Source organism: Rhineura floridana, chromosome 5 (genome assembly GCF_030035675.1).
Source record: "Rhineura floridana isolate rRhiFlo1 chromosome 5, rRhiFlo1.hap2, whole genome shotgun sequence".
NCBI classification, from domain to species: Eukaryota; Metazoa; Chordata; class Lepidosauria; order Squamata; family Rhineuridae; genus Rhineura; species Rhineura floridana.
In genome coordinates, this window is record NC_084484.1 from 293,807 (window position 1) to 319,623 (window position 25,817).

Consider the following 25,817-nt stretch of genomic DNA (forward strand, 5'->3'; position numbering starts at 1 on the left):
CCTCTCCAAGTCATTTCCACCAGGGCCACAGGCAAACTTTCTGGTTGACTCCTTGGATAGTCACAGTTTCCTGAGGTAATATTACCTCAGATTTTATTAAATCTGGCCTCAGTAATGTCTGAGCGGCACCAGTATCAAGCAATGCCCAATAATTTGCCCCTTGTACACTCACTTCCTCTCTCAGACTTGAATCAAGGTCTATTACTTCTGTCCAGTTTATCTGGCAGAACTGAACCTTTTTCGCTGTTTCTAAAGCCTTGGGCTCTGTTTTCACTGCCCTTGTCTGAGCAGGATTACTAATGGGGTTGGCAACCTCACATTGAAAACGTAGGTGCCCCGGTCTACCACATTTGTAGCATAATTTCTCCTCACTTTTAGGGTACACAGATCCACTCTGGGGTGTCCTGTGCCCTTCAGATTTTATTGGAGGACTCACTCGCTGTGGTACCACATCCCTTCTGCCAGCACTATATGGTCTGGGTTTAAAATCTCTTGATGTTTTCCCCACCCAGCCAGTTCTGTTGGAGGCGAAGTGATCCGCCATCTCTGCGGCCTCCTGCACCGATGTAGGGGAACGGTCTTTGACCAGGAGCCTTATTTCTGGTGGTAACTGATGGTATAATTGATCCAATATCATGAGGTTTTTCACCTCCTCCACAGACTGAGCTTTTGCACTTGTCAGCCATTTCCCAAATATGTCCATCAGTTTTGCCCCCAGCTCCACGAAAGACCTCCCTGTCTGTATCTGGCAGTTTCTGAAAAGCTTTCTAAAATAATCAGGCCCCAGTCTGAATCTTTTAAACACTGCTTCTTTGAATTCAGCATAGGTGACGGGCCTGTCTGAGGGGAAATATTGGTATACCTCAGCCAATTCCCCTTTAATCAGGTTTGATAAATACTGCATGTATTTATCTTCAGGTAGCCCCCACAACTGAGCTGCTTTTTCAAAAGTGCTGAGGTAAATTTGAGGATCTTGACCAGGCTCATAGACAGCAAAGTCCTTTGGAGTAATTTTTATTTTTGCTCCATCTCTGTCTTTCCTTGTCTCCTCAGAGTGAAATTTCTCTCTATCAAATTTTAACTTTTCTACTTGTAATTCAGCATCCAATGCTCGTTGCTTCTCCCTCTCCTCAAACCCCAATCTTATTCTCTCAATTTCCAACTCCCTCTGTTTTTCCTTCTCTGCACCTTCCATCCTCAATCTCTCAGCTTCCAACTCCCTCTGCTTGTCTTTCCCATCAGCTTCCATCCTCAATCTCTCAGCTTCCAACTCCCTCTGCTTGTCTTTTTCCTCAGCCTCCCATCTTAACTTCTCTCTCAAGTACTCTATATAAGCGGGGTTGCTTAAGTATCCTTCTGGGGTCTCTTCTCTGACAGGTTGTTTTTGCTGGGCAGTAGCAAATCCTATAAGTGCTACCCTCAATTCATCTACCCCTTTACCCTCGTGAGGTAAATTGAATGTTACGCACTTCTCCACCAGCTCCTCTCTTTTCATTTTTATGTATTCAGCCATGGTGTTTGAGTTCACTCACTCTTTGCCACACACTCTTTGCCAGTCACTCTCACAAGAAATCTTGTTTTGTTATTTCTGTTTGCCACACCACTGTTCTGGATTCTCTAGTATTCGTATCTGGATTCTCTGTTGTTCGTATCCCACCACTACTGCCACCACGTGTGTCACCCTTCCCTGGCTCTCCCTGTCAGGTTCCTACCTGCGCGTGGCTACTGCCTGTCACTAGGCACCACCAGGGACTCCACCAGTCCGGACCGCTCTCTCTTATGATTTCTCTCCCCGCTCTAGCACAGATCTCAACAGATTCCCCTGCTAGGCAACCACCAGTCACGTCCTAATACTAGTTTTCCCAGAGACTCTGAATACTGGTATTGTTATTCTCTTCACCGCTGCCACCATTTGTTACAGTTCCCCTTCAGCCTTGGTCATTACCTTACCCTCCCTTCTGGTCTGTGAAACCCCAGCCAAGGATCAGGCCTTTGGTAAACCAAATTAAGTATTTATTAAATATAACCAAGATAACAAAGATAACAAGATTTCTTCTTAAGGCACATAAGCATATGGTTTTACTCAATACTAATCCGAACTCCACCCCCCTCCTTCTTCACTATCTCCTGGCAAACAACTCTCTCAAACCCACCAAACAACCCACTCTTTCTCTTCTCCCCCCCCCTGATTCCACTCTCCCTCTTCCTTTTATACGTTCAGCCATTTTAAACACTCAGCCAATCATCTCGCATTCTACTGCCCATTCACTCCCCCTCCTCTTTCACTCCACTTACCATGTATCTTCTAAACAACCAACACTTACCATATATACATTAATATAGGAACATCACAATCCTCACTTTTGACTTTCAGGCATCTGTTGAAGGCTTTTTCATGCTGACAGGCCTATGCAGTTGTCTAAAATGTTCTTGAGCAGCTAGTGATTTTATTATTGTTCTTTATTGCTTTTAAAGGTTTTTTTATGTTGTACACCACCTGATGTTTTGTGAAAGAGTGCTATATATTTATAAATAAATAAAATGCATAAATGTTGTTTAATGTGTTTTAATAACCATTAAGGCAAAACATGTTTGCCTCAAAATTTACTGCTGCCTAAATCTGCATTGTTGTTTGTGCAGCTTTTGTCTTACAACATTTCTTTGATAGCACATATAATTAAGCATGTTTTACATCTTGAAAACAGGTGACGCAACTCATCTCCCTCCTGTGAACAGTTCAATTAAGCCTAAAAAGAAAATTGCAAAGCATTGTTTCTTCTGTGGAAAGAAAACTGGATTAGCTACTAGCTATGAATGTAGGTAGGTTGAGTTTGCATCTTAAATGTGCTTTTCATCAAAAGCATAATAATGCAATGGGAAAGAGTTTGAAACACCAGTGTGCAGCCTGCTGTCAATATTTCTAAAACAAGAAAACTGCAAATGTACAAAAGCTCATTATCCTTGGTGGCAAAGGGAGTACAACTGAGCATCATTCATTATCAGAATAGCAACTGGTTGGACTAGAGATATTGCTGGTAGAGTTCACATAGAAGAAATGTAATCCCTGCCTCCTTAAGAGGATGTCTGCTCTAAGAAGCCTCCTGTATTGCAGTGGTCTGAATCTGGACTACAACTGTGAGTATAGCCCATCCCTGTGTCCATTTGTCCGACCAAATGACAGGAGTCTGCTTTTGTAACATATGCTGCTGTATTGTGGGTCCACCTGTGAATGCAGGGTATTATCTGGCACATTGCAAGAGAAATTATGACTCGTGGGAGGAGTACAGTGACCTGAGCAACAAGAAATCGGTATCCAATAAAAGTGAAGAAGTCATTTGCCATCTCTTAATTTGCAGCACATGGAATATTAGCATATGGAATTAAAGTTCCTGTACCATTTTGAACTTGACCTAGTCAGTCTACTGAGCTGAACATGTTTTTCACAGGTTGTCCTAAGTGATAGCTAAACATGCCAGCCACTTGATTCAATTATTACCATGCCTCATCACCCATTAATGATTGATATTCTCTCTTCATTGATAAAATGTGAAATTTCTTGACATAAATCTGCGGGTGGGGAAGGGTCCATTGTAAAATATCTTTAGTACTCTATGATGGTAACCAAATAATTGCATCTCATTCAAAAGGGGACCCATTTGAGCTTCCTTTGAGGTGGTGGGAATTTGTGTGGATGGGAAGGAATTGATGGTCCTCTTCAGCCTTGCAGAATCACAGGCTTTTGTCAGAGTTAGATTATGTTGCTGGAGGATGAGGATAGTTGAAAGGTATCAAGTACAAGTGTTATGCATGGTCTTGCTGGAAAAAGGTTTAATGTAGGGCTCGCCAACCTTTTTGGACCAGAGGGCACAGTTCAAATTTAGAGAGAGTGCTGGGACACCAGTCACAAATTGGCTTTCATGGCACATGGTATAACACAATATGGCAACCATGGGAAACATGAAATAACACAAAATTAGAGAGTAGTCATGATTAAGCTTTTCCCATAATTGTATTTCCTACTAGAACAGGCTTGACCTGCCATTGCTCTTAGCGGCAAAAGAACTCTGTTTTTACCCAATGCCAACCCTAAACCAAAGCCTGTGCCTACTTACTTGGAAATAAGCCCCATTAAACAAAAAGACTTACTTTTGAGTAGACACGTGTACCATTCTACTATAAGTGAATTGTTAATCAGCCCTTGGTCTTCAGTTCCTACAAAGCAGGAGACACGCCAAAGCCGCTTTGCAAAGTTTTAACACTTGCCTTTGGGGAGGAGGGGGGTTCTTTAACATTCACCCACACTTGTTATTTTCTCCAAGTACTACTACATAATGTCTAGACACTACCTCTTCTTGGGGACTCAGCAAAGGAAAAATGCATGCTAGTTGCTAGGGAAAAGGGAGAGCAAACTATAGAGATTCCAAAGACTAGGGGGGGAAGTCAGAAGCAGAAAAAGCTTACTAAAAGGGAGGGCAAAGCAGCAGCTCTTTAGGACCCCACGGATTCCTTTTGCCTGATATCCAGACAGCTCGCTTATCAATCACAGCTCTGACTTCACTCATTGGCAGGCAGGAGCAGCCTGGCTGGTTCCTTTCATATAAATTGCTTAGAAGGGTACCTGCACATTTTGCTCCATAACTTTTTTTCAAAGAGGGTTAGAGGATTTTTGTTTTTGTTTTTTTAAAAAACGAAAGCTCAGATTCTGGGCTACCCTCTGAGAGTGTCACTGAAAGCCTTTACAGGGACCATGGTGCCTGTGGGCTATGGGTTGCAACCCCTGCTTTAATGTGTGTCCTACTGTTAAAATTGAATTCTTCTGCCTTTTTCCTCCACCTCTCACCCTTCCAGATAGAGTTTAAAAAGGGAATTTCAAACTTTCTGCCAAAATTGTGTTGTGAACCCCCTGTCTTCACACACTAATTCTTTATGCCTACTCTAAAAGAGTTTTATGGAGTTGACTAGGCCCAGACAATCTGTGCAACCAGTTATTTCAGTACCTACAAGTGGTTAGAAGTGGTGGCTGTAGGAATTTTTGTGAGGTATTTTATAATGTGACCTCATTACTCCCCAGCAAGGATGCTTCTACCCAGTTTACCCTGTTTAAAGTGCATACCTGGAGTCCATTGGAATTGTTCCCACCAAGCATGTTCAAATGATTTTGGAACATTGTTAAGCTACAACTAGAACACACATACACAAGAAAAGCTACACATACAAAGTTATTGGGTCTTAGGCATAATGGTCTCTCAGTTTGCAAGCACAAGTGGTTTCCTAGGTCTTCCCCCAGGTCCAGTTCTTCCTCCTCCAGCTTCTCTCCTACACTGGCTAGTTTTTCTTTGCCCTCTGAGCAGCTTTTATCTCCCTTTTCTGCATCTATCTAACTTGGAGCGTCTTTTTCTGATTAGTTCCCTACCTCTTACCCAGTTTCTAGCCCTGCTGTTCCAGACAAGCAAAGCAAATGTGGTCTCCTAACACAATACATGACCTCCCACCATTAGGTCCCTCGTTTGTTAAACTTGTTTGTCAAACTGTCCTGCCGTATACCCTGATCGAAACATTATTGCTGCTGGAACCCTGTGTTTGACAGCTTTCTATTTAAAAATCTTGCCCACGCATAGTCACTTTGGTGTTGCAAGTCACTTCTGCAGTTCTAAATATATCTAGTTATGATTTCTGTGTTAGTCCCATGATTCTATATTACCATAATTTTGTGTCCTCATATATGGTAGAGCACTTTCTTTAGTCCTACCAGTATCACAGTCTGTAATTTCTAAAATGAGGGAAAAAAGTATTGATTGATATTACTTACTGCTATTTGTGCATAGGGAGGGAGAGCATGCTCATCAAGAAGTAACTTTGGATTCTCTGACTTTAGTGGAAGTGTTTTTAACGTACATGCCTTGTTTAACAGTAAAACATTATACTGTCATTGAAGGCAGGACTGGCATGAGCAAGCAAGGGACTCCAACTAAATCCCATTCCTCCCACTGTCTAACCCTGACCATTTTTGCCTCCTTACTCTGATAATGTCAGTCATTATCCGCCAGGATGATTATTATTTATTTTAATAAAATTAAACATTACATGTTCCAAAACTCAACTGTATGCCCATGATCTCAGTGCCTTTGTTCTCATTGATCAGAACACTGGAAGCTTGGAGTAGCTTTACTTCTCAAGGAGCAATTCTGTAAAAATACTCCCCGTACCTCTTTCCTTGTATCTTCTTAGTTAAAAGGGGTAGAGGCTTACAGAGGGGGGGAGAGAAACTTGAACATTCAGGGCTTGGAACTTCCCTGACATTGCCTAAACTTCACAGGTCTTTCCTGGCTCTGAGTGTGTTGCAAATTAACATAAAAAATGATTCCACAGTTTCAGTTATTGTGCATCGTCTATGTTCTACAACAAAAACCAGAGGACCAGATCTTCAGATATAAGTAACAAAAAAGACAAAGTCACAAGAACCAAGTGGAATAAAATGATAGTGATTATTAGAACATGTAACCACATGCAAGTGTGTGTGTTCAGGATATAAGTAAAAAAGTTCTACAAATAATACAGATAATAATTTGTGTGTGTTGGAATTGCTTTTAAAATGTTTTAAAACATTTTTTCCTAAACAATATGTTTTTTTAAACCCTATTTATTTAAGATGTTTTTAAAGCTTTTTTTAAAGAATGTTTTTAAAGTTGTTTTGTTTTAATGTATTTTAAGGCCTGTTTTTATGATGTTTTAAAGTGTTTTTACTGCTTTTGTTTGCCACCCTGGGCTCCTGCTGGGAGGAAGGGCAGGATATAAATAAATAAATAAATAATTTGACATGGTTTTGAGAATTATAGCGCTTTTCAGGCTTCTTCAGAACAAATTGGAGAATTGCTCATGGATGGCAGCCATTAACCCCCTTATTGCCTCAAAGTTTTAATGGTTATCCATTAAAATAATGTTAGAATATGTGTATATATGAAACTACATTAACTAAATTAAATTAAAATACCTACTGTCATTCTTCTACATGTACCTAGTTCAAACTAAAGGGTTGTTACTCCCAAGACATATAAAAGACTGTAATATTAAAGTTTTAATTTAAAAAAAAAATTCTGATATAATAATATAATTTTTATTACAAAATTCAAATACATACCTGTGATCCAAAAATAAAGAGTTTTCATAGGTAAGGGCTGAATATATTGATATACATGACCACCTCCTACTGCTACTTGCAAAATGAAGTTTGGCTGAGGTCTTATAGCGGATCAGTTGCCAATTGTTAAAACAAAAAGGGATTGCGAAGAGCTCCAAAAAGACATCTCCAAACTGAGTGAATGGGCGGAAAAATGGCAAATGCAATTCAATATAAACAAGTGTAAAATTATGCGTATTGGAGCAAAAAATCTGAATTTCACATGGGGTCTGAACTGGCGGTGACCGACCAGGAGAGAGACCTCGGGGTTGTAGTGGACAGCACGATGAAAATGTCGACCCAGTGTGTGGCAGCTGTGAAAAAGGCGAATTCCATGCTAGCGATAATTAGGAAAGGTATTGAAAATAAAACAGCCAATATCATAATGCCGTTGTATAAATCTATGGTGCGGCCACATTTGGAATACTGTGTACAGTTCTGGTCGCTTCATCTCAAAAAGGATATTATAGAGTTGGAAAAGGTTCAGAAGAGGGCAACCAGAATGATCAAGGGGATGGAGCGACTCCCTTACGAGGAAAAGTTGCAGCATTTGGGGCTTTTTAGTTTAGAGAAAAGGCGGGTCAGAGGAGACATGATAGAAGTGTATAAAATTATGCATGGCATTGAGAAAGTGGATAGAGAAAAGTTCTTCTCCCTCTCTCATAATACTAGAACTCGTGGACATTCAAAGAAGCTGAATGTTGGAAGATTCAGGACAGACAAAAGGACGTACTTCTTTACTCAGCGCATAGTTCAACTATGGAATTTGCTCCCACAAGACGCAGTAATGGCCACCAGCTTGGACGGCTTTAAAAGAAGATTAGACAAATTCATGGAGGACAGGGCTATCAATGGCTACTAGCCATGATGGCTGTGCTGTGCCACCCTAGTCAGAGGCAGCATGCTTCTGAAAACCAGTTGCCGGAAGCCTCAGGAGGGGAGAGTGTTCTTGCACTCGGGTCCTGCTTGCGGGCTTCCCCCAGGCACCTGGTTGGCCACTGTGAGAACAGGATGCTGGACTAGATGGGCCACTGGCCTGATCCAGCAGGCTCTTCTTATGTTCTTAATCCATGTGTTTAACGAACTCTGTGATTCTCACAAGTGGCTCCTCCACACAAGTAAATTAATAGCTCTAAAGCAGGACAACTATTTACAGAAACATGTTTAAACATCTAATTTTCTTTAAAAAGTCAGGTACAACTATGTAAAATCATTTACAAACATCCAGACTAATGCATTGAATCATTTAAACCAGCTGGGGACATGATGCTCACTTTCTGGAAAACAGCCACAGACCTTTTTTTTTTTTTTTTTTTGCTGTGGAAAGGATTCAATCTATTCCATATAAAAGAACATCTTTTTTGTTGTTCTCACAGCAAGAGTTTTTTTAAAAAATACACACTTTGAACACCGTGTCGTCATGTTCCACTGCTAGGGCAGGAAAGGGGAGAAGGAAGTGGCTGTGTGCTAACCAGGCACAGCACATGATCTCTCCCCCCCTCTGCTGGCCACTCAGCCTTTTCCTCAGTGGAGGCTTGTCTCTGCACCTGCCAAGCAACTGGTGCTCCAGTCTCCAGCAGATGCAGAGACAACAAGCCTCTGCCAACGGAAAAGGTTGAGTAGGGGAGTGTGTGTGCTGTTGGGAAGTGAAAGAGCAAAGACCTCAGCTTATCTTGGGGCACAAGAGCAGGAAATCATTGTGCACGTCATGTAGCAGTCCCTGCTTCTCTGTATCTCTCTCTCTAGCACAGGAGCTGTGAGATTGTCCTCTTCCAAGGCCAGGGGAAATGGTTTATCTTGAGCCTGACTTGAAAGGAAGGAAGTTTGTGAGTGAAGGGGTGGGTTTCCAGTTGAATGAATAAAATGCAGAGTTGCCAGCCAGACTGTGTTAACTTTCTATAAATCTTTGCAGTTCCTTAATATGTTTCTGGCTCTTGATTTTTGTGTGTGGCCTCTCTGGAGGGCAAAAGGAATGAAGAATGCTTCTCGCAGGCAGGACTAAGCATGCTTGCAGCAAAGTGAAGCAGGTGGCAGAAAGAGAGAAAAGATCCCAGCATGCTGCCCCTGACACCTTACCCTTTAAGGAATGTGGCTTTTGACAGAAATTAAATGACTGTGTGAACATGACAATTGCCAATTGACAATGGCATCATATAGTGCTATTCTCAGGTGAAGGCTATTTGTAGATTTCATTTCCAGGGTAATATCTGCAACACAACAAGGTTTTTAGAAGATTTCTAACCCTTCCCTTTCTACCTTCAGATGTGGAAACAATTTCTGCGCAACTCACCGCTATGCAGAGACTCATACCTGTACTTACGACTATAAGAATGCAGGGCGGAGGTACTTACAGGAGTCCAATCCTGCTGTCAGTGCACCAAAGCTTCCTAAAATCTAAGCGTGGTTGTATATCATGCATCTGCCTGCCAGAAGAACATTACACACAGACAGAAGCATCAATGGTTTAGACTGCTTTTCTTTTGCCATGCTCCCAATCTAAAGATTGCCAACTAAGAAAATCATATGAGACTGCATAATATTGAAGAATAATGTGAACACTACTGTAGCTGACATCATTTATTCTTGAGTGAATCAAAAAATTTAAAAGGTAGTTTCTGAAAATGTACATTCTGATTTAACTATTATTAGTTACGTGTCTTGTGTTACGTGTTTTATATTTTCAAAATGCTCTTTCACTAGACAAGTCTTTTAAAAGATGCACTTTGCTAAGTTTTAATATATATTTTATAATGAGACTTGAGGGGCTTCTGTAATGAGGATGTCATGTAAACTCTCCTACCTTCTATCTTATTTTTGTCCATTCTGGAGTATTTCATTTGAGCTTGAAGTTCCCCATTACCATTTCAAGTTTAGAAAGTGCAACAGATACAACTCTAAGTTCCATTCAGACGGTCAGCCATACATACCCAGTGTGGAAAAAACACATCATGTTAGTCCCGCTATTTCTTACGTTCTTTTTTTTTTTTTTTTTTACAAAAGGGAAAATTTCTCTTGTCATAAAATAGAAGACATTTTTTATAATTATATATTTTAAAGACTTCACAACTTGGTTTGTTAAAAATGTTCAGTGCTATTACCAGAAAAAAAATCGAATAAATATTAAATTTTCATGCAGTTATAAACAGAGCAACTGACTTCTACTGTTCTACAGGCTAATGGCAAGTAGGGGAAGTGGTTAGGGATTTCTTCTCCCATTGCTTATCCAGTTAAAATATATGAAGGCTGGTAAATTTGGAGTTGTTGAACTACAAGGCAGTTTAATGGGCAGTTCATCAAAGCATTTACTTAGGCGCAAAATCATCCCAACTAGGCTGCAGATTCCATTAGAATCTTCTTGTACCTTGTTTGTGATTGGCTCCACTGGCAATAGTCTTGACTCCTATGCCGTTTTCCAGAGTTGTGCATTCATAGGCCTCTTTAAGAAAGAACAAAGAGGGTAGGAGTGGACAAGCAGCATGGATCCCACTCCCTTTTCTACTTGCATTCATCATAGCCTGCAGAGGATTTCAGTGTTGCTCCTGTCTTACTTACCTCTGTTTCTCTGTGGCTGTGTCTATTTCTGAACATCTGTGTGCAGCTGGCAATAGAATTTCTAAGAGTGTGAGGACTCTATTCCTCTTTGGCTGTAACAGGTTGACTCCTGTCATATCAATGGAGGACACATCATCCACCCTTCTCTAAAAAGCAGCAAGGGTGATGGAGGTAATGCCGGGAAAGAAATAAGAGAGAGCAGAAAAACTCTTGTCTTTTGTAACAAAGATATTGCACTATTTCCCCTGAGGTATCGGTTTTCCTGAGACATTATTAACAGTGAATCAGCACTCGTAAACTCATTTTGAAACATAGAACAGTAGAGTTGGAAGGGCCCTATAAGGCCATCGAGTCCAACCCCTGCTCAATGCTGGAATCCAAGCTAAAGCATACCTGGCAGGTGGCTGTCCAGCTGCCTCTTGAAGGCCTCCAGAGTTGGAGAGTCTACCACCTCCCTAGGAAACACGTTCCATTGTCGTACTGGTCTAACAATTAAGAAGGGTCTTCTCGGTCTTTTCTTCTCTGCCCAGTCCTTTCAGCCTCTCCTGATAGGGCTTTGTTTCCTGTCTCCTGATCATCCTTGTTGCCCTCCTCTGAACCTATTCCAGTTGGTCTGCATCCTTCTTAAAGTGCGGTGTCCAGAACTAACCAGTGCCAAATAGTGGGGAACCAGTACGTCATGCGATTTGGAAACTATACTTTTGTTAATGCAGCCTAAAATAGCATTTGCCTTTTTTTGCAGCCACATCGCACTGTGATTAACAGCTTGTGATTAACAACAATCCCAAGATCCTTCTTGCATGTACTGAGCCACGTAGCCCCCATTTTATAACTGTACACTTTGTTTCTTTTTCCTAGGTGTAGAACTTTGCACTTATCCTTGTTAAATTTCATTCTGTTGTTGTCAGCCCAGTGTTCCAGCCTATCATAATCACTTTGCATTTTGTTTCTGTCCTCCAGAGTATTAGCTATCCCTCCCAAATTTTGTATGATCTACAGATTTGATAAACATACCCTGCATCTCCTCATCCAAGTCATTAATAAAAATGTTGAAGAACACTGGTCGCAGGACCGAGCCCTGTGGTACCCCACTCGTTACCTTCCCCCAGTTCATAGAATCATAGAGTTGAGGGTCCTTGAATTTGAGAAGGAACCATTGATAAACACTCTTTGAATATGATTCTGTAGACAACTGTGGATGCACTTGATAGTTGTTCCATCCAGCCCACATTTAGCTAGCTTCCTCGTCAGAATATTATGGGACACTTTGTCAAAAGCTTTGCTGAAGTCAAGATATATTATGTTCACAGCATTCCCACAGTTTACAGGATATTTTATTTATTTTTTATTATATTTTTATCCCACAATTTCTCTAAGATTCTTCTTCTTTGCTTTCCACAATCCTTTGAGGTAGGTTATGCTGAGAAATAATTATTGGCCCAAGGTCCATGGCTAAATGGAATTTGAACTCTATTCTTCTCCTCTTCTAGTACATAAAAATCCAATGGGATGCTGCATGTGCAAAGATGTGAAAGAAATGGAAGTGGCTAATGATTAAAAAAGAGTAAGATACAAGGAAAACTATGAGCAAAGTTGGGCATAAGATTAAATATGAAAAGGGTAGGTGAAGCATTTTGTATATGCCTCGTAACTGGCATGTACAAAGTGAGAAATTTTGATACAAGAAACAGACATAGAATCATAGAGTTGGAAGGGGCCTTGTAGGCCATCGAGTCCAACCCCCTGCTCACAGCAGGAAATCCACAGCTAGAGCATCTCCCGCAGATAGCTGTCCAGCCTCTGCTTGAAGACATCCAGCAAAGGGGATCCCACCACCTCCCTAGGCAGTCAGTTCCATTGCCGAACTGCCCTTACTGTCAAGAAGTTCCTTCTAATGTCCAATCTGAATCTACGCTCCTGCAACTTAAAACCATTAGACCTAGTCCTACCCTCTGGGGCAGCAGAGAACAAATCTGTACCCTCCTCTATGTGACAGCCCTTCAGGTTCTTAAAGAGAGCAATCATGTCACCCCTCAGCCTTCTCTTCACCAGACTGAACATGCCAAGGTCCTTCAACCTTTCCTCATAAGACTTGTTCTCCATACCGGCTATCATCCTCGTCACCCTCTTCTGAACCCGCTCTAACTTGTCTATATCTTTCTTAAAATGAGGCACCCAGAACTGAACGCAGTATTCCAGATGAGGCCTGACTAATCCAGAATATAGTGGGACTATTACTTCCCTCAACCTGGAAACTATAGCTCTGTTTATGCAGCCCAAAACTGTGTTTGCCTTTTTTACCACAGCATCACACTGCTGGGTCATGTTCAACTTGCGATCCACTACAATTCCAAGGTCCTCCTCACACGCACTACTGCTAAGCCGGGTATTTCCCATCCTGTACCCGTGCATTTTGTTTTTGTGGCCTAAATGCAGAATCCTGCATTTGTCTTTATTGAATGTCATTTTATTAATTTCAGCCCAATTTTCTAGTCTATCCAGGTCCCTTTGGATTTTATTCCTGTCTTCCATTGTGTTAGCTATCCCTCCCAGTTTCGTATCATCCGCAAACTTCATAAGGCTTTCCTCCACTCCATCATTTAAGTCATTGATAAAAATGTTGAAGAGTATCGGCCCCAGGACAGAACCCTGTGGCACTCCACTCGAAACCTCCTTCCAGTCCGAAGCAGAGCCACCGACGACCACTCTTTGAGTACGGTTTTCCAACCAGTTGTGAATCCACCTGACAGTATTTCCATGTAGTCCGCATTTGACCAGTTTGCTAATTGAAAGGTCGTGGGGGACTTTGTCAAACGCTTTGCTGAAATCTAGATAGATGACATCTACAGCATTTCCACCATCTACTAAGCTAGTGACCCGATCAAAAAAAGAGATGAGATTAGTTTGACAGGATTTTTTCTTGACAAACCCATGCTGGCTCCTTCTAATCACAGCATTGTCATCTAGATAGTTGCCAATGGACTCTTTTATTATCCATTCTAATATCTTTCCCGGTATTGAAGTCAGACTGACCGGCCTGTAATTCCCCGGATCTTCTTTTTTACCCTTTTTAAAGAGCAGGACGACGTTTGCCCGTCTCCAATCCTCCAGCACCTCTCCCGTTCTCCAGGATTTCTCAAAGATGATGGCAAGAGGTTCCGAGAGTACATCCGCAAGTTCCTTCAATACTCTGGGATGCAGTTCATCATGCCATATACTTCATCCGCCTCAGAATATCATCGCAAAAGCCCAAACTTCAATTGTTATTTTAGAGACTTGGAAGACAACACTTTATATTGCAGTGGACTTAATCATAAAACCACACATACAAAAGGATTTGTGGGGAAATGAAAAACCTTTTCCAAGTATGAATTGTTCACTTAAAGATAGACAGTATCTGGTGGGGCAGAAATCTTTTCTTTTTTTTTTATGGAAGACTGAAGTGTTCTCTGTTACTTGTGCAAGCAGTTTAGTTGTACAAACAATTTAAAGGCTAACAAATATCAGTATATTTTAAAATCTACACACAGCTTCAAATTAGACCCATGCTAAATATTTTAAGTTTCTGTAATCATATGGCGTATCACTAACAGTTATGTAAATGGCACCAAAAACTCAGCTGTTATTTCTGTGCTGCAGGTTACAAAAGAAGCCCAGGGGGCTTGTAATAGGGGGGTGGAACCAACCCTTGTGGTTTGAGAATGTGCCTATAGCCAACAAGTATTCCTATCAAACTTTACAAAGCAGGGAAATTGGGCAGCTATAGTGAATGCACCAGGGGAGCAGGAGACCTGACCCCCTCTCTGAGATAATGTAATGCTCTACACATTTATAAAAATGCAAACACAATTTGAGTTGGTCTTTCACAGTCCAATACACTTATTATTTATATCCCACCCTTCCTCCAGTAGGAGCCAACGGTGGCAAACAGAAACACTAAAACACTCTAAAACCTCATAAAAACAAACTTTAAAATATATCAAAACAAAACATCATTAAAACATTAAAGCAAAACATTTAAAAACATTTTTAAATGTTTTTTTAAAAACATTAAAAAGCAATTTCAACACAGATGCAGACTGTACACAGACTTCCTGTAGCTTGCAAGAATTTGGTAACATGAGTGGGGGGAGGGAGAAGGGAGGAATAGGAGGAGGAAGGAGGGGAGGAGATTGGACAGAGTGAAAGCCTCTTTCCAAAAAAAAACCCATTGTTAACAGTATCATTTTTTGAGGTTACCCCTACTTTTGTATTCTACAGCAGATACATGTAGTCTCCCATTCAAATTTAAATCAAAGCTATCCCTGGCCATATCAATGCCAGACATTTACCCCACTTTAAACAGTCATGGCTTCCCCCACAAAACTCTGGAAAGTGTAGTTTGTGAAGGGTGCTGCGAGTTGCGAAGAGCCACCCTATTCCGCCCACAGAGCTACAATCACCAGAAGAGGGGCTGACTTAAACCACTCAGGCCACTGGAGCTCTGTCAGGGGAATAGGAGTCTTCTAACAACTCTCAGCACCCTTCACAAATGACACTTCCCAGGATTATTTGGGGGAAGCCATGACTGTTTAAGTGGAATCAATGTCTGGCATGAGTGTGGTCTCCTGATTAGCCAAGCCAAACAGTCTGGCTTTTAGAACACTGACAGTTGGTTCTTACGCTGCGCTACCAATTAAAAATCAGCCATGCATCTTTTAACTTTGAAACTGCAGCAGATGAAGGTCAGAGTATGGGGCAAGGTCAGTAAAGGGATTACTGGTACTCTGTGAACATGGCTGATTTTTAATTAATTTCAACAAATTATGAGACCACTGACAGAAAAAAGTCTAACGGGTCTGGATTATTTTACTTGTGTTTTAGACTTTGAACTCTAGATTTTCTCTGAGTGTTTTGTGTATCGCCATAAAAACTTAGAGGGTTGTTAAGCAAGTATTTCTGAGTTCAGGACTATAAGTTTTGTAAGAATATGGACCCAGCAGAATGGCATGGGGGGCATGTTTAGCCTGGAGAAGACTATGGGGAGATATGATAGCACTCTTCAAGTACATGAAAGGTACACAGAGGAGGGCCAGGATCTCTTCTCAATCATCCCAGAGTGCAGGACATGGAATAATGGGCTCAAGTTGCAGGAAGCCAGATTTCGACGACATCAGGAAAAACATCCTAACTGTTAGAGCCATACGACAAAGGAACCAATTACCTAGAGAGGTAGTGGGCTCTCTGACATTGGAGGCATTCGAGAGGTAGCTGCACAGCGATCTGTCAGGAATGCTTAGTTTGGATTCCTGCATTGAGCAAGGGGTTGGACTTGATGGCCTTATAGGCCCCTTCCAACTCTACTATTCTATGATTTTCAATTTAACATTGTGGAATGTGAAAAATCCATGCTGGCTATTGTGAATGCACAATAAGCAAGGGATTCTATGGAATTAATTATGTGCATCTTGACTCATTCCTGAGCAGCAAGATGAAGCCACTGCACCTACTGCTGTCATCCATTTTTTATTACTGGGATTATTTATTTATTTATTGCATTTGTATACCGCCCCATAGCCAAAGCTCTCTGGACAGTTTACAGTTATCTCACTCTTATTTATTGTTACTATTATTTATTGTTACTTGTTACTATTATCTCACTCTTATTTATTATTTTATTTATTTATTACATTTATACCCCACCTTTCCTCCAAGGAGCTCAAGGAGCATATGGTTCTCCTCCCTCTCCATTTTTATCCTCACAACAACCCTGTGAGGTAGGTTAGGCTGAGAGGCTGTGACTGCCCCAAGGTCACCCAGCAAGCTTCATGGCGGAGTGGGGATTTGAACCCTAGTCTTCCAGGTACTAGTTCAGCAATCTGACCACTCCTTCCACCAAGGAGTTTTATTCTCTCAACCCTGTGAAGAAACGTAGGCTAAGATTTAGGGACTGGTCTAAACTCACCCAGTGAGTATCACTGCTAAGTGGGGATTTGAACGCAGGCCTCTGTGGTCAGAGTCTAACACTACCCACAACACAGGCTTACAGCCTCTGACATCAAGGTACAACAGCAATAGATTATAATAGGATCATGCTTGTCATGGTGATCTGTGTATCCGGGAAACCTTGTTTATTTCCGTACTCCTTTACTTATAAAATTAACAGGATGAATATAAAAATGATATGGGAAGGTAAGTACAATCTGATACATATGACTGACACTTGGTGGGAGGAGACTCATGTTTGGAATATATTAACTGATTATAGTATGCCTTGTTCAAAAGAAAGAGCAAAAAGGGAGTGTTGTGTTACATGCAAATAATGTATCCACTAGCATGGATACCCAGGAACCTGAGACTAGAAACCCTGTTTGAAAGCATCTCAATATGGAAAGTGAGAGAAACAAAAGGGGTATGATGGCAGTATACCACTGACCAGCAAGCCAGAAGCAATGGATGGTACATTCCTGAAATACATTACAGATTGCACAACATTCACAGAGGTAAACCATAGTAGATTTCAATTATTCTAACATTGCTGGATGTCTAACTCTGCAAAGGATTAACATCCAGTCAATTCCTGACTTGCCTCACTGACAAGTTTCAAGGTGGAGGAGGGAAGAAGCTGATTTGCTACCATTAACTTCATCCTGATTGATTCAATAGTAACAGTGGTTGAAGAAGGAATTGCAGTGTTAGTGACAGGAACTTTCAGGGCAAAGAACGTCTTGGAATTCACAATAGCAAGGGATGCAAAAACTGTACGTGTCCTGGACTTTTGGAAAACTGATCTCAAGGGCTCTGATGAAAGTCAGATAGGATGTCCAGTTTAGAAATTCTGAGGTAAAAAAAAGTCCAAGTCCAATGGAAGCTTCTGAGGAGTGGACAACTGAAGGCACAATTGCAAACTAGTCCAATGAAAAGTGGGAAATAGTGAAAGAAGCCAAAGAGCGGCACAAAGAGCTCTGAGAAGCTGAGATATTAAAAGGACCTGTACAGGAAATAGGTGGGATGCATAAACAATTATGAGTCCAACAGAGTAGCCTGCACCAGTAAGAATGACTAAAGCCCAGATAAGCTGAGGCTTGTGAGGGTTGCTAAGATCAACAAGTTGGTTGCCTTCGTAGCAATCTTGATGCCACATCCATGTTCACTGCAGTCTCCAGTGAGGTCTCCAGTGCAATCTTTTGGGAACAGTTTCAGCTGATGCAGCCTGATGATGTGGGCAAGGTCCTTGTGATGATGCAACCAGCAACATGTGCCCACAGTCTTTGCCCCTCTTGGCTTATTAAAATTTGCCAAGGGGATATGACAGAGTGGATTCAGGGTGTGGTCGATGCATCCTTGCTGGAGGGAGTGGTCCCAGCTACCCTGAAAGAGGCAGTGAGCCAACCACTCCTGAAAAAGCCACCCTGGACCCATTGGTTTGTGGCACTACTGCCCTATTTTTTAGGGAACAGTTGTGGTTGCAGTAATTGTGAGTACTCTTGGATGAAACAGATTATGGTGCTCCATTTCAACTGGCCTGGTTATGGGTCTGAATCAGTCTTGGTCATCCTGATAGATGATTCCCCACTCACTCCCCCATTTCGTGTCAATTTCACCCCCATGCTCTCCTGGCTGCAGGGAGAGGCATGCAATTTAAAGAAACAAACTGCTCCAGTTAATGAAACAGAAATGCCTCTTGGATGAGGGATGTAGGAAGGTGGGGGGAGAGAGACTGTAATGACTGGAGGGGTTTGGGGCTTACTTCTGAGTAGACATGTTTTGGATTGCAGCCTGAGATATAAGAAGAAAAAACCCATGGAGAAAAAGAACATTTTTGAAAATACAGCTGGTGTGTATGTGTGAGTGCATGTGTGCAGCAACATTCCTCTTCCTTGTGCAAGTAGAAATGGCTGGGGGTAAAGAGGGCAGTTGGGGGAAACAAGTGAGTTATGGGAGGGAAGGAGGGACTGGGTAGTCATTTGAGGCTGCAGCCTGTGCACATATGCAGGAGAGTAAATCCCACGTGAAAAAAGGTTTTTGTGTCAATTGCACCACACACACCCTCCCTCTCCTGGCTTCGAGGGAGCCCAGAGTGCATAACAGCTAACAACTTCAACGGTCTATCTGTTGGGAGGAACCTCTCTATGGTTATCAGTGATGAGCCCCGAGTGGAGGGTATGTCCTGGTGAGGCATACTTCTGAGTAAATGACCAGGTGGTCACTTGAGGCTGTAGAAGACGCGTGCACACACACACCCACTAAAAATTACATTTCATAAGTACTTTAAAAAGGGGGGTTGCCCCCCCACTCTCCTCACTTCAGCGTGCAATTGACAAGAAACAATGAAATAAAATCCCTCCCCTTCTCCATAGCAATACTCTGGAGGGAGTAAACATGCAGATTTGGGGGCAGGTCCGCAATGAAACAGTGATACTAAACCTTTGGATAGAAATGCCAACTATGTGAATGGGAAACAGCGGGTTGAAAGGTGGAAAACAATGTGTGTGAACATTGCAATTCTATCATGATGGGAAAAGCTTTATATTCAATACAGATTTTAGCACCTGTGTGAACCAGCTTTCTCGGGGTTGGTCTGATTTGCATTTAAAGGGAAATGCAGCGACATGCCTTCCCTTTCCAATAAATGTCATGTGATCGCTGCAAATTAAACAGGGCTGCAAGGAGGCTCGATCTCACATTAAACTGCCGTGTGAATGAGCCCTGAGACACTATTGTACAGTGGTTCCAATTGTATCTCCAGGTTTTGTTCCAGAGAAAAGTATTAGATGATTTCCTTTTGCTCCCCTGGCAGTTCTGCTGTGGAGTGCAACAGGGTACCATCTTATCCCCAATGCTGTTTAACATCTGAACACAAGAAGCCATTGGGATTAGTCATTAGGAGATTGGGGGAGTTGTGTCATCATGATACCCAGCTCTATTTTTCTGTAACATCCAGATCAGAAGAGGCTGTGCAAACTCTGAACTAGTACCTGGACTCAGTGGTGGGCTAGATGTGGGCCAAAATAACTAACTCTGAATCCTGGCAAGATAGAGGCACTGTGAGTAGGTGGTTCCAGAGTCTGGATAATTGACCAATTGCCTGCTTTGGATGGTATTGTTCTCCCCCTGAAAGAACAGGTTCATAGTCTGGGAGTGCTCCTGGATCTATTGTTGTCACTACAGGTCCAGATGACCTCAATGGCTAGGAGTGATTTTTACCAGATTCAACAAAGACAGCTACAGCTCTTTGTGGATCAGGATAGCTTGGCCACTGTCCATCTGCTGGGAAACTACAAGGTGGATTACTGCAATGTGCTCTGTGTGGGGCTGCCTTTGACGGTTGGTCCAGAAGATGCAGTAGGTGCAAAATGTGTTAGCTCAATTTTTCAGTGGGACAGGATATCACCAATATCTGCTGCTGAACGAATTGCACTGGCTGCCAATTAGCTACTGGGCTAATTTCAAGATGCTAGTTTTGGTGTATAAAACCCTATACAGCTTGGGACAAAGATACTTCAAAGATTGTCTCACCCCTTAACTGGGTTGTTACCACTGCATTCTGCCAGTAAGGGCCTCCTGCAGATACAATCTTATCAGGAGGTCTGTTCTGTACAATATAGGAACTGGGCCTTTAGTGTTGTGGCACTACCCTTTGGAATTCCCTCACAAGGTGCTGTCTCTGTGATCTTTTTGGCATCTACTGAAGATCTTCCTCTTCCAACAAACCTTTTCAGTAGAAACCTTCATCCTGCTCTGCATAATCCTGCTCTGCATCTGTGTCGGAATTGTTTTTAAGATGCTTTATTGCTTGTTATTTGCTGCTCCTTTAGGAAGAAGGGTGGGATATAAATAATTTAATAAAGAAACAATAAAGGACTTCTTCAAGCAAGAAGTTTGTGGAAAAGGTTTCTCTGAAATTGGGAAAGATGGGGTTCCAGAGAGAAAGTGGAACTACTCAGTTCCTATTCACCTCAGTCTTCCACAAGGGGAATTGTGGTCAATCTGGGAAAAATAGAACAAATGATATGAGGGACTACCAGCCCAAGACACGTGAAGAAATGGCTGCTTTGAATGAGTTCCAGGGCCAGATGGATTAGATCCCAGGAGGTTGAAGGAGGTTGCAGATGGTATTTCAGAGCTGCTGGCTTGAAGAACAGGTGAGGTGCTGGAAGACTGAAGACAAGCAAATGTCTTTATCCTCAAAAGGTGTGGCCAGGAGGGGGGGAGAAACTGATAGAAGAACCAGAGACTGATAGGAGAACAGATTGTTAAGCAATCAGTCTGTGAGCATCTGGAAAATAATGTGTTGATTGCTAGGAGACAGCATGGGTTTATCAAGAATAAGTCATGTCAAACCATTTGTTTGATAGATCATGATAAGGTAAATTATGGGAATGTAGATATAGTATGTCTTGATTTCATCAAAGCATTTGACAAATTCTCCCATGGTTAGGCTAGTAAAATGTAAGCTTGTTAAACCAACATATCAATGAGTGCTCTGTGTCAACCGGGAGGGGGGTCTTAAATGTGGTGCCAGTATGCTCTTTCTTTGGCCCTATGCTGTTTAATATCTTTATAAATGATTTGGCTGAAGGGGTAGAGGGGATCTTATCAAATATGCAGATGTCACAAAGCTGGGAGAGGTAGTTAACACCATAAAAGAGTCTAAGTGATATTGACAGGTTGCAGTGCTGAGCCAAAAGCAAGATAAAATTCAACAGAGATATAAGTCATGCATTTGGGTACCAAGAATCAAAGCCCAAACTATAGGATGGGGGAGACCTGTGGCAGCAGAAGAATCTAGGTGTCTTAGCTGATCATAAGTTGAACATGAGCAAGCAATGCAATGCAGCTGTCTAAAAAGCTAATGTAATTTTAGGGCTGCGTTATCAGAAGCATAGCATCCAGAATATGAGAAGTAATACTATAACAGACAGATGACAGTTCTGGGTGTCACATTTAAAGGAGGACCTAGAAAAACTAGAGAGCAACCAATTGAAAGAGCTGGGTATGTTTAGCCTAGACAAGAGGCATGGTAACTACCTGAAGGGCTGTCATGTAGGGACAGAACACGTGGTTCTGTTTGTTTCCAAGACTAGAACCAATGGGTAGGAATTACAAGGAAGCAGATTTTGGCTAAGTTCAGCAGTGGGAGGTACTGGGCTCTCCTTCACTAGAGGTATTTTATGTACATCTGTCAGGGATGCCGCAGTAGCACCTGGCATTACAGATCTAGCGCTAAGCAGGAAGTTGGAATAGAACTAGGAAGCAATCTTGTCTATATAATTCTAAATCATGAACCATCTTCAAAAAGCTAAATGGGGGGGAGGTTCTCAAGGAGGTTCTTCTAAAGGCCCTGCTCCTAGAAGGTTACAATGCAAATGGTAAAGGGGGTTGGGAAGGTTTGTAGACATTCATTTAGGTATGTAGATTTGATTGATTGATTGAATGAATGTCCCACCTTTCCTCCAAGGAGCTCAATGTGGCATACAAACCTGGTTTTCCCCTCTCCCCATTTTATTGTCACAACAACCCTATGAGGTAGCTAGGGTTGGTGTCATTTCAATCAGCTGGCTGATGGTATCGTGCTACATGCTACTGTATATTGCCAATCTGTTGTGGGTTTTCTAGTTGTTTTTGGAAAACATGATAGTTTGGTTTTTTTTACTTTTTTATTGATATCATACATGTTCCGCATCAATTTGTCTATTAATGCTAGTTGCCAAACTTTACTATTTTACAACAAAATAGACCATTATGCCCCTATTGACACTTCCTTTGGGAGGTGCATTCTGTAACAAGTGTTTAGGTAGCTGGAGTGGTCCTTCCGTTTTGGGGCTGCTTTGGTACATACCGCCTGATGGCATGCTACCTGTGGAAAACAGACCATTGGTCTCACCTGAGAGGTGGTTTTCCTAGGTATCTTGCCACCAGGACCCTCTCTGTTTGAGGGCTGCATGTAAGTTCTTATAGCTTTCATATATGTAGGAGAGCTGCCTGTAAGTTTTTATAGTTTTCATATATGTAATTAGTGTTAAGGCTCTTTCTAACTGATTGAATTTATAATGTTCTCAAGTAAGTCAAAACTGTATTTTATGTTTTTCTGCCTGTTGCTGCTCCTTGGTATGTGCAGTTGCATTTTTCTTGTTGTTTTGTTGGTTCTTCATGAGACTGCTGTCAAGATATCTTCCTTCAGCCTTGTCTGGAATGAAATGGAGTGAGAACTGGAAGCAGCACCTCAAGTCTTGACTCCTGTGCATTCCTGCCTTTGGACACTAGGTGGTGCTCCAGTGCATCTGATGGCATGACACCTGGAAAAACCACCTTTCAGGTGAGACCAATGGTCCCATCTGCCGATCAGTTGTGAAATCTCTTTGAAGCCGAATTATTTTTTTTAAAAACGCACTCAAGCTGCTCCCACCAGGGTTTACAGTAAAAAGGGGAAAGGGTTGACTAGCGCCATGTGTCCGTTTTCTGAAGAGATGCCCTGGAACTGGCAGAACAGTGAGTGTGTGTCTACCCTTTGATCCTGCTCCTTCAGAGGGAGTGTGGCCTGTCTACAACCAGCTGCACACCACTCAGAGGAACCACCCACCAACAGCATCTGTCTTGTCTGGCTTAAGTTTTAGGTTATTGGCCCTCATCCAGTCATTATCACAACCAAGTCCTGATTCAGCACATCCACATCCACACCTGCAGAAGATGAAAAGGAGAAATAGAGCTAACTGTCATCAGCATACTGATGACAATGCACCCAAACCACATGTAGGTTTCATGTAGAGGGCAGAACTAACCCCTGTGGGACTACATATTGGAGAACCCATAGAGTTGAGCAATGCTCCCCAACAACGACCTTCTGGAGTTGGCTATCCAAGTAGGAGTCAATACCCATCTCAGGACTGTTGCCCCAGAAGAATATCATTGTTGATGGTATTGAAAATCACTGAGAGATCAAGGAGCATCAACCAAATCACCCTCGCCATGACTTTCCCAACTCACACAGGCTGACCAAGGCAGTTTTTGTACCAAAACCAGGCCTGAATCCTGACTGACATGGATATAGAAAAGCTGTCTCCTCCAAGAGTACCTGGATCTGGTTGGCAACCAAAAAACCTGCCCAGACATTTGCCACTGGTCCAAAGTTATTAAGATCTTCTGGATGAAGGGAAGGCTTCTTCAGGAATGGACTTTCTATCACCTCCTTCACACAATAGCTTCTCAGCATCAGTGTCTCCCTCACCCCTCATAGGAATGTTCTGCTCAAGTATTTATAGATAAAGCAAAACTGCAATCGCAGGGGAAATGCTTCTGGAAAATCTATTTGAAAAAAATATTAACCACATATCAACATGTAGGTTTTTCTTCAAAATTTATATTCATTTATTTCAACCACCAGTAATGTTGCTATTACACAGCAAGTTCATAATGTTAATGGTTCTGACAAGTTAATGGTTCTGAACTACTGCAAACCAAAATCAGCTGTTGTTTATAATAGTATAAAATACCTAGTAGAATTTCTAGAGATGAATTCACAAATGGAGTAAATGTCTCACAAACAGAAATGTATTTAGAAATAGTTTTGTCTGATTTAAGATCGCAATATACAAGCATTGGTTCCAGTTCTCACAGCCTCATTTGTAATCACTTTTTGATCCATTTCTCTTGACATAAAACTATGTTGAAGCATCTTAAAATGTTGCTGTCGACTTTTTTCTAACTTCTTCCAGTGATCCTCTTGCTGAGATTTCTGTGAAAGCAACAATAGAATATCCTAGTACAAAGATGTTCCATAATGCATTTTTACTGCTTCATCTACCACAAAAGCAGGTCAGGTATATCTTATTAGAGATGTAACATTATAGTAATAGTGGCCAGTCTGGTGGGGCATAGTTGCAGAGCCCCTCTCCTAATACAGGCATCACATCACTAAACGGTGCTGGGTGGCAGTGAGGCCACACCAATGGAGCACCATCCACAGCTCTACACCACCACATTGGCTACTACTCAACTGTGGAATAAATGTTCCAGAATAGCCATTGGTTTCAAAACAGTTTAATTAATTTTGAAGACATATTTATAATTTCATCAAGCATCTCTGTTGTCCAAGGGGCCCACTAGGATCAGGAAAGATTTTTTTCCTCCTACGCTAATCCTGCCTCTCAATTTTTTTCAGATGAAACATGAGATATTGTCATGAGTGGAAATAATACTGTCATGATGGCTATGGAACTTAAACCAACAATATTTTTTCTTGAAAACACCCAGTTATCAGGTTTTGCCTGAATTCACGAAGTCTAAAAATTAGACACCATAAATATATACATATACCCTAATCTGGAGGGCAGCTTCACATTTCACCAAATTGTACACAGAAGTTGACTTGCATTTAGGTAATAGTGTGTTATTCCTCTGTGTAGATTGTAAAATGAACTGTCCTACTGCATATATACCCATACTAGTATTTATACACCACGTGATTTATAAGCATGGACTAATGTCAAATGCAATTATTTACTATTTATTTGTTTGTTTGTTCATTTATTTATTTAAAACTGCTTAATCGTTTGCATTTTTAATACAAACAATTAGGTCGCTAGGTAGGAGATTGAAAGCTAAGATAATCAAAGTAGCTTTCTCTGAAATGCAGCTGGAACAAAAAAGGAACTGCACAATTTCCTCCACGTGTATGACTTGTTTCTTTATGAAGTTGCCTGTAGGAGGATAATGGAGGCTAAATGAATGGCAGAATTTCAACCATGACAATTTTTTTCCTGCAAGCTGTAAGTTTGATCAGCAGTCTTGGCCTGCTTGGTACAAAGCAGAGCTTGGAAGATTACTTTTAAAAAGTAATAAACTGCAGTTACAGTTACATGGCCCAAAAAAGTAGTAATTACCGTTACAATTACAATTGCTCTGAAAGTAACTGATTACTTTACTTTTTCTCATAAGTAATCACTACAGTTATATTTCAGTTATTTTTTTTAAAAAAAACACCTACAAGGTGCTGGCCTTGGCTGCTGCACATCTAAGTAGCCTAAAACAACATTAAAAATAACCACACACACACAGAGGTAGTAGAATACACGTACAGAGGGTGGTGGAGGCCACTTTGTGTGCCAAG

General features: G+C 41.5%; 2 protein-coding genes across 18 annotated transcripts in view; one reads left to right on the plus strand and one right to left on the minus strand.

Annotated features, from left to right (window-relative positions):
• ZFAND4 (zinc finger AN1-type containing 4) overlaps positions 1-25,817 on the plus strand; it is a 125,546-nt gene that overhangs the window by 68,974 nt on the left and 30,755 nt on the right. For 4 of the 7 annotated variants that reach the window (XM_061629786.1, XM_061629787.1, XM_061629788.1 and 1 more), the window contains 2 exons: positions 2,706-2,816; positions 9,440-10,322. The exons of 1 other annotated variant lie outside the window; for it this stretch is intronic. In XM_061629786.1, coding sequence (XP_061485770.1) covers positions 2,706-2,816; positions 9,440-9,645 — 317 coding nt within the window. In that variant the 3' untranslated portion in view covers positions 9,646-10,322. Of the gene's footprint in view, positions 1-2,705; positions 2,821-9,439; positions 10,323-25,817 lie in introns of those variants that run through there. 2 more of the 7 variants (XM_061629790.1, XM_061629791.1) reach the window with 2 other exon arrangements.
• CFAP99 (cilia and flagella associated protein 99) overlaps positions 24,053-25,817 on the minus strand; it is a 207,489-nt gene continuing 205,724 nt past the window's right edge. For all 11 annotated transcript variants that reach the window (XM_061629779.1, XM_061629775.1, XM_061629776.1 and 8 more), the window contains one exon: positions 24,053-24,443. In XM_061629779.1, coding sequence (XP_061485763.1) covers positions 24,285-24,443 — 159 coding nt within the window. In that variant the 3' untranslated portion in view covers positions 24,053-24,284. The remainder of the gene's footprint in view (positions 24,444-25,817) is intronic.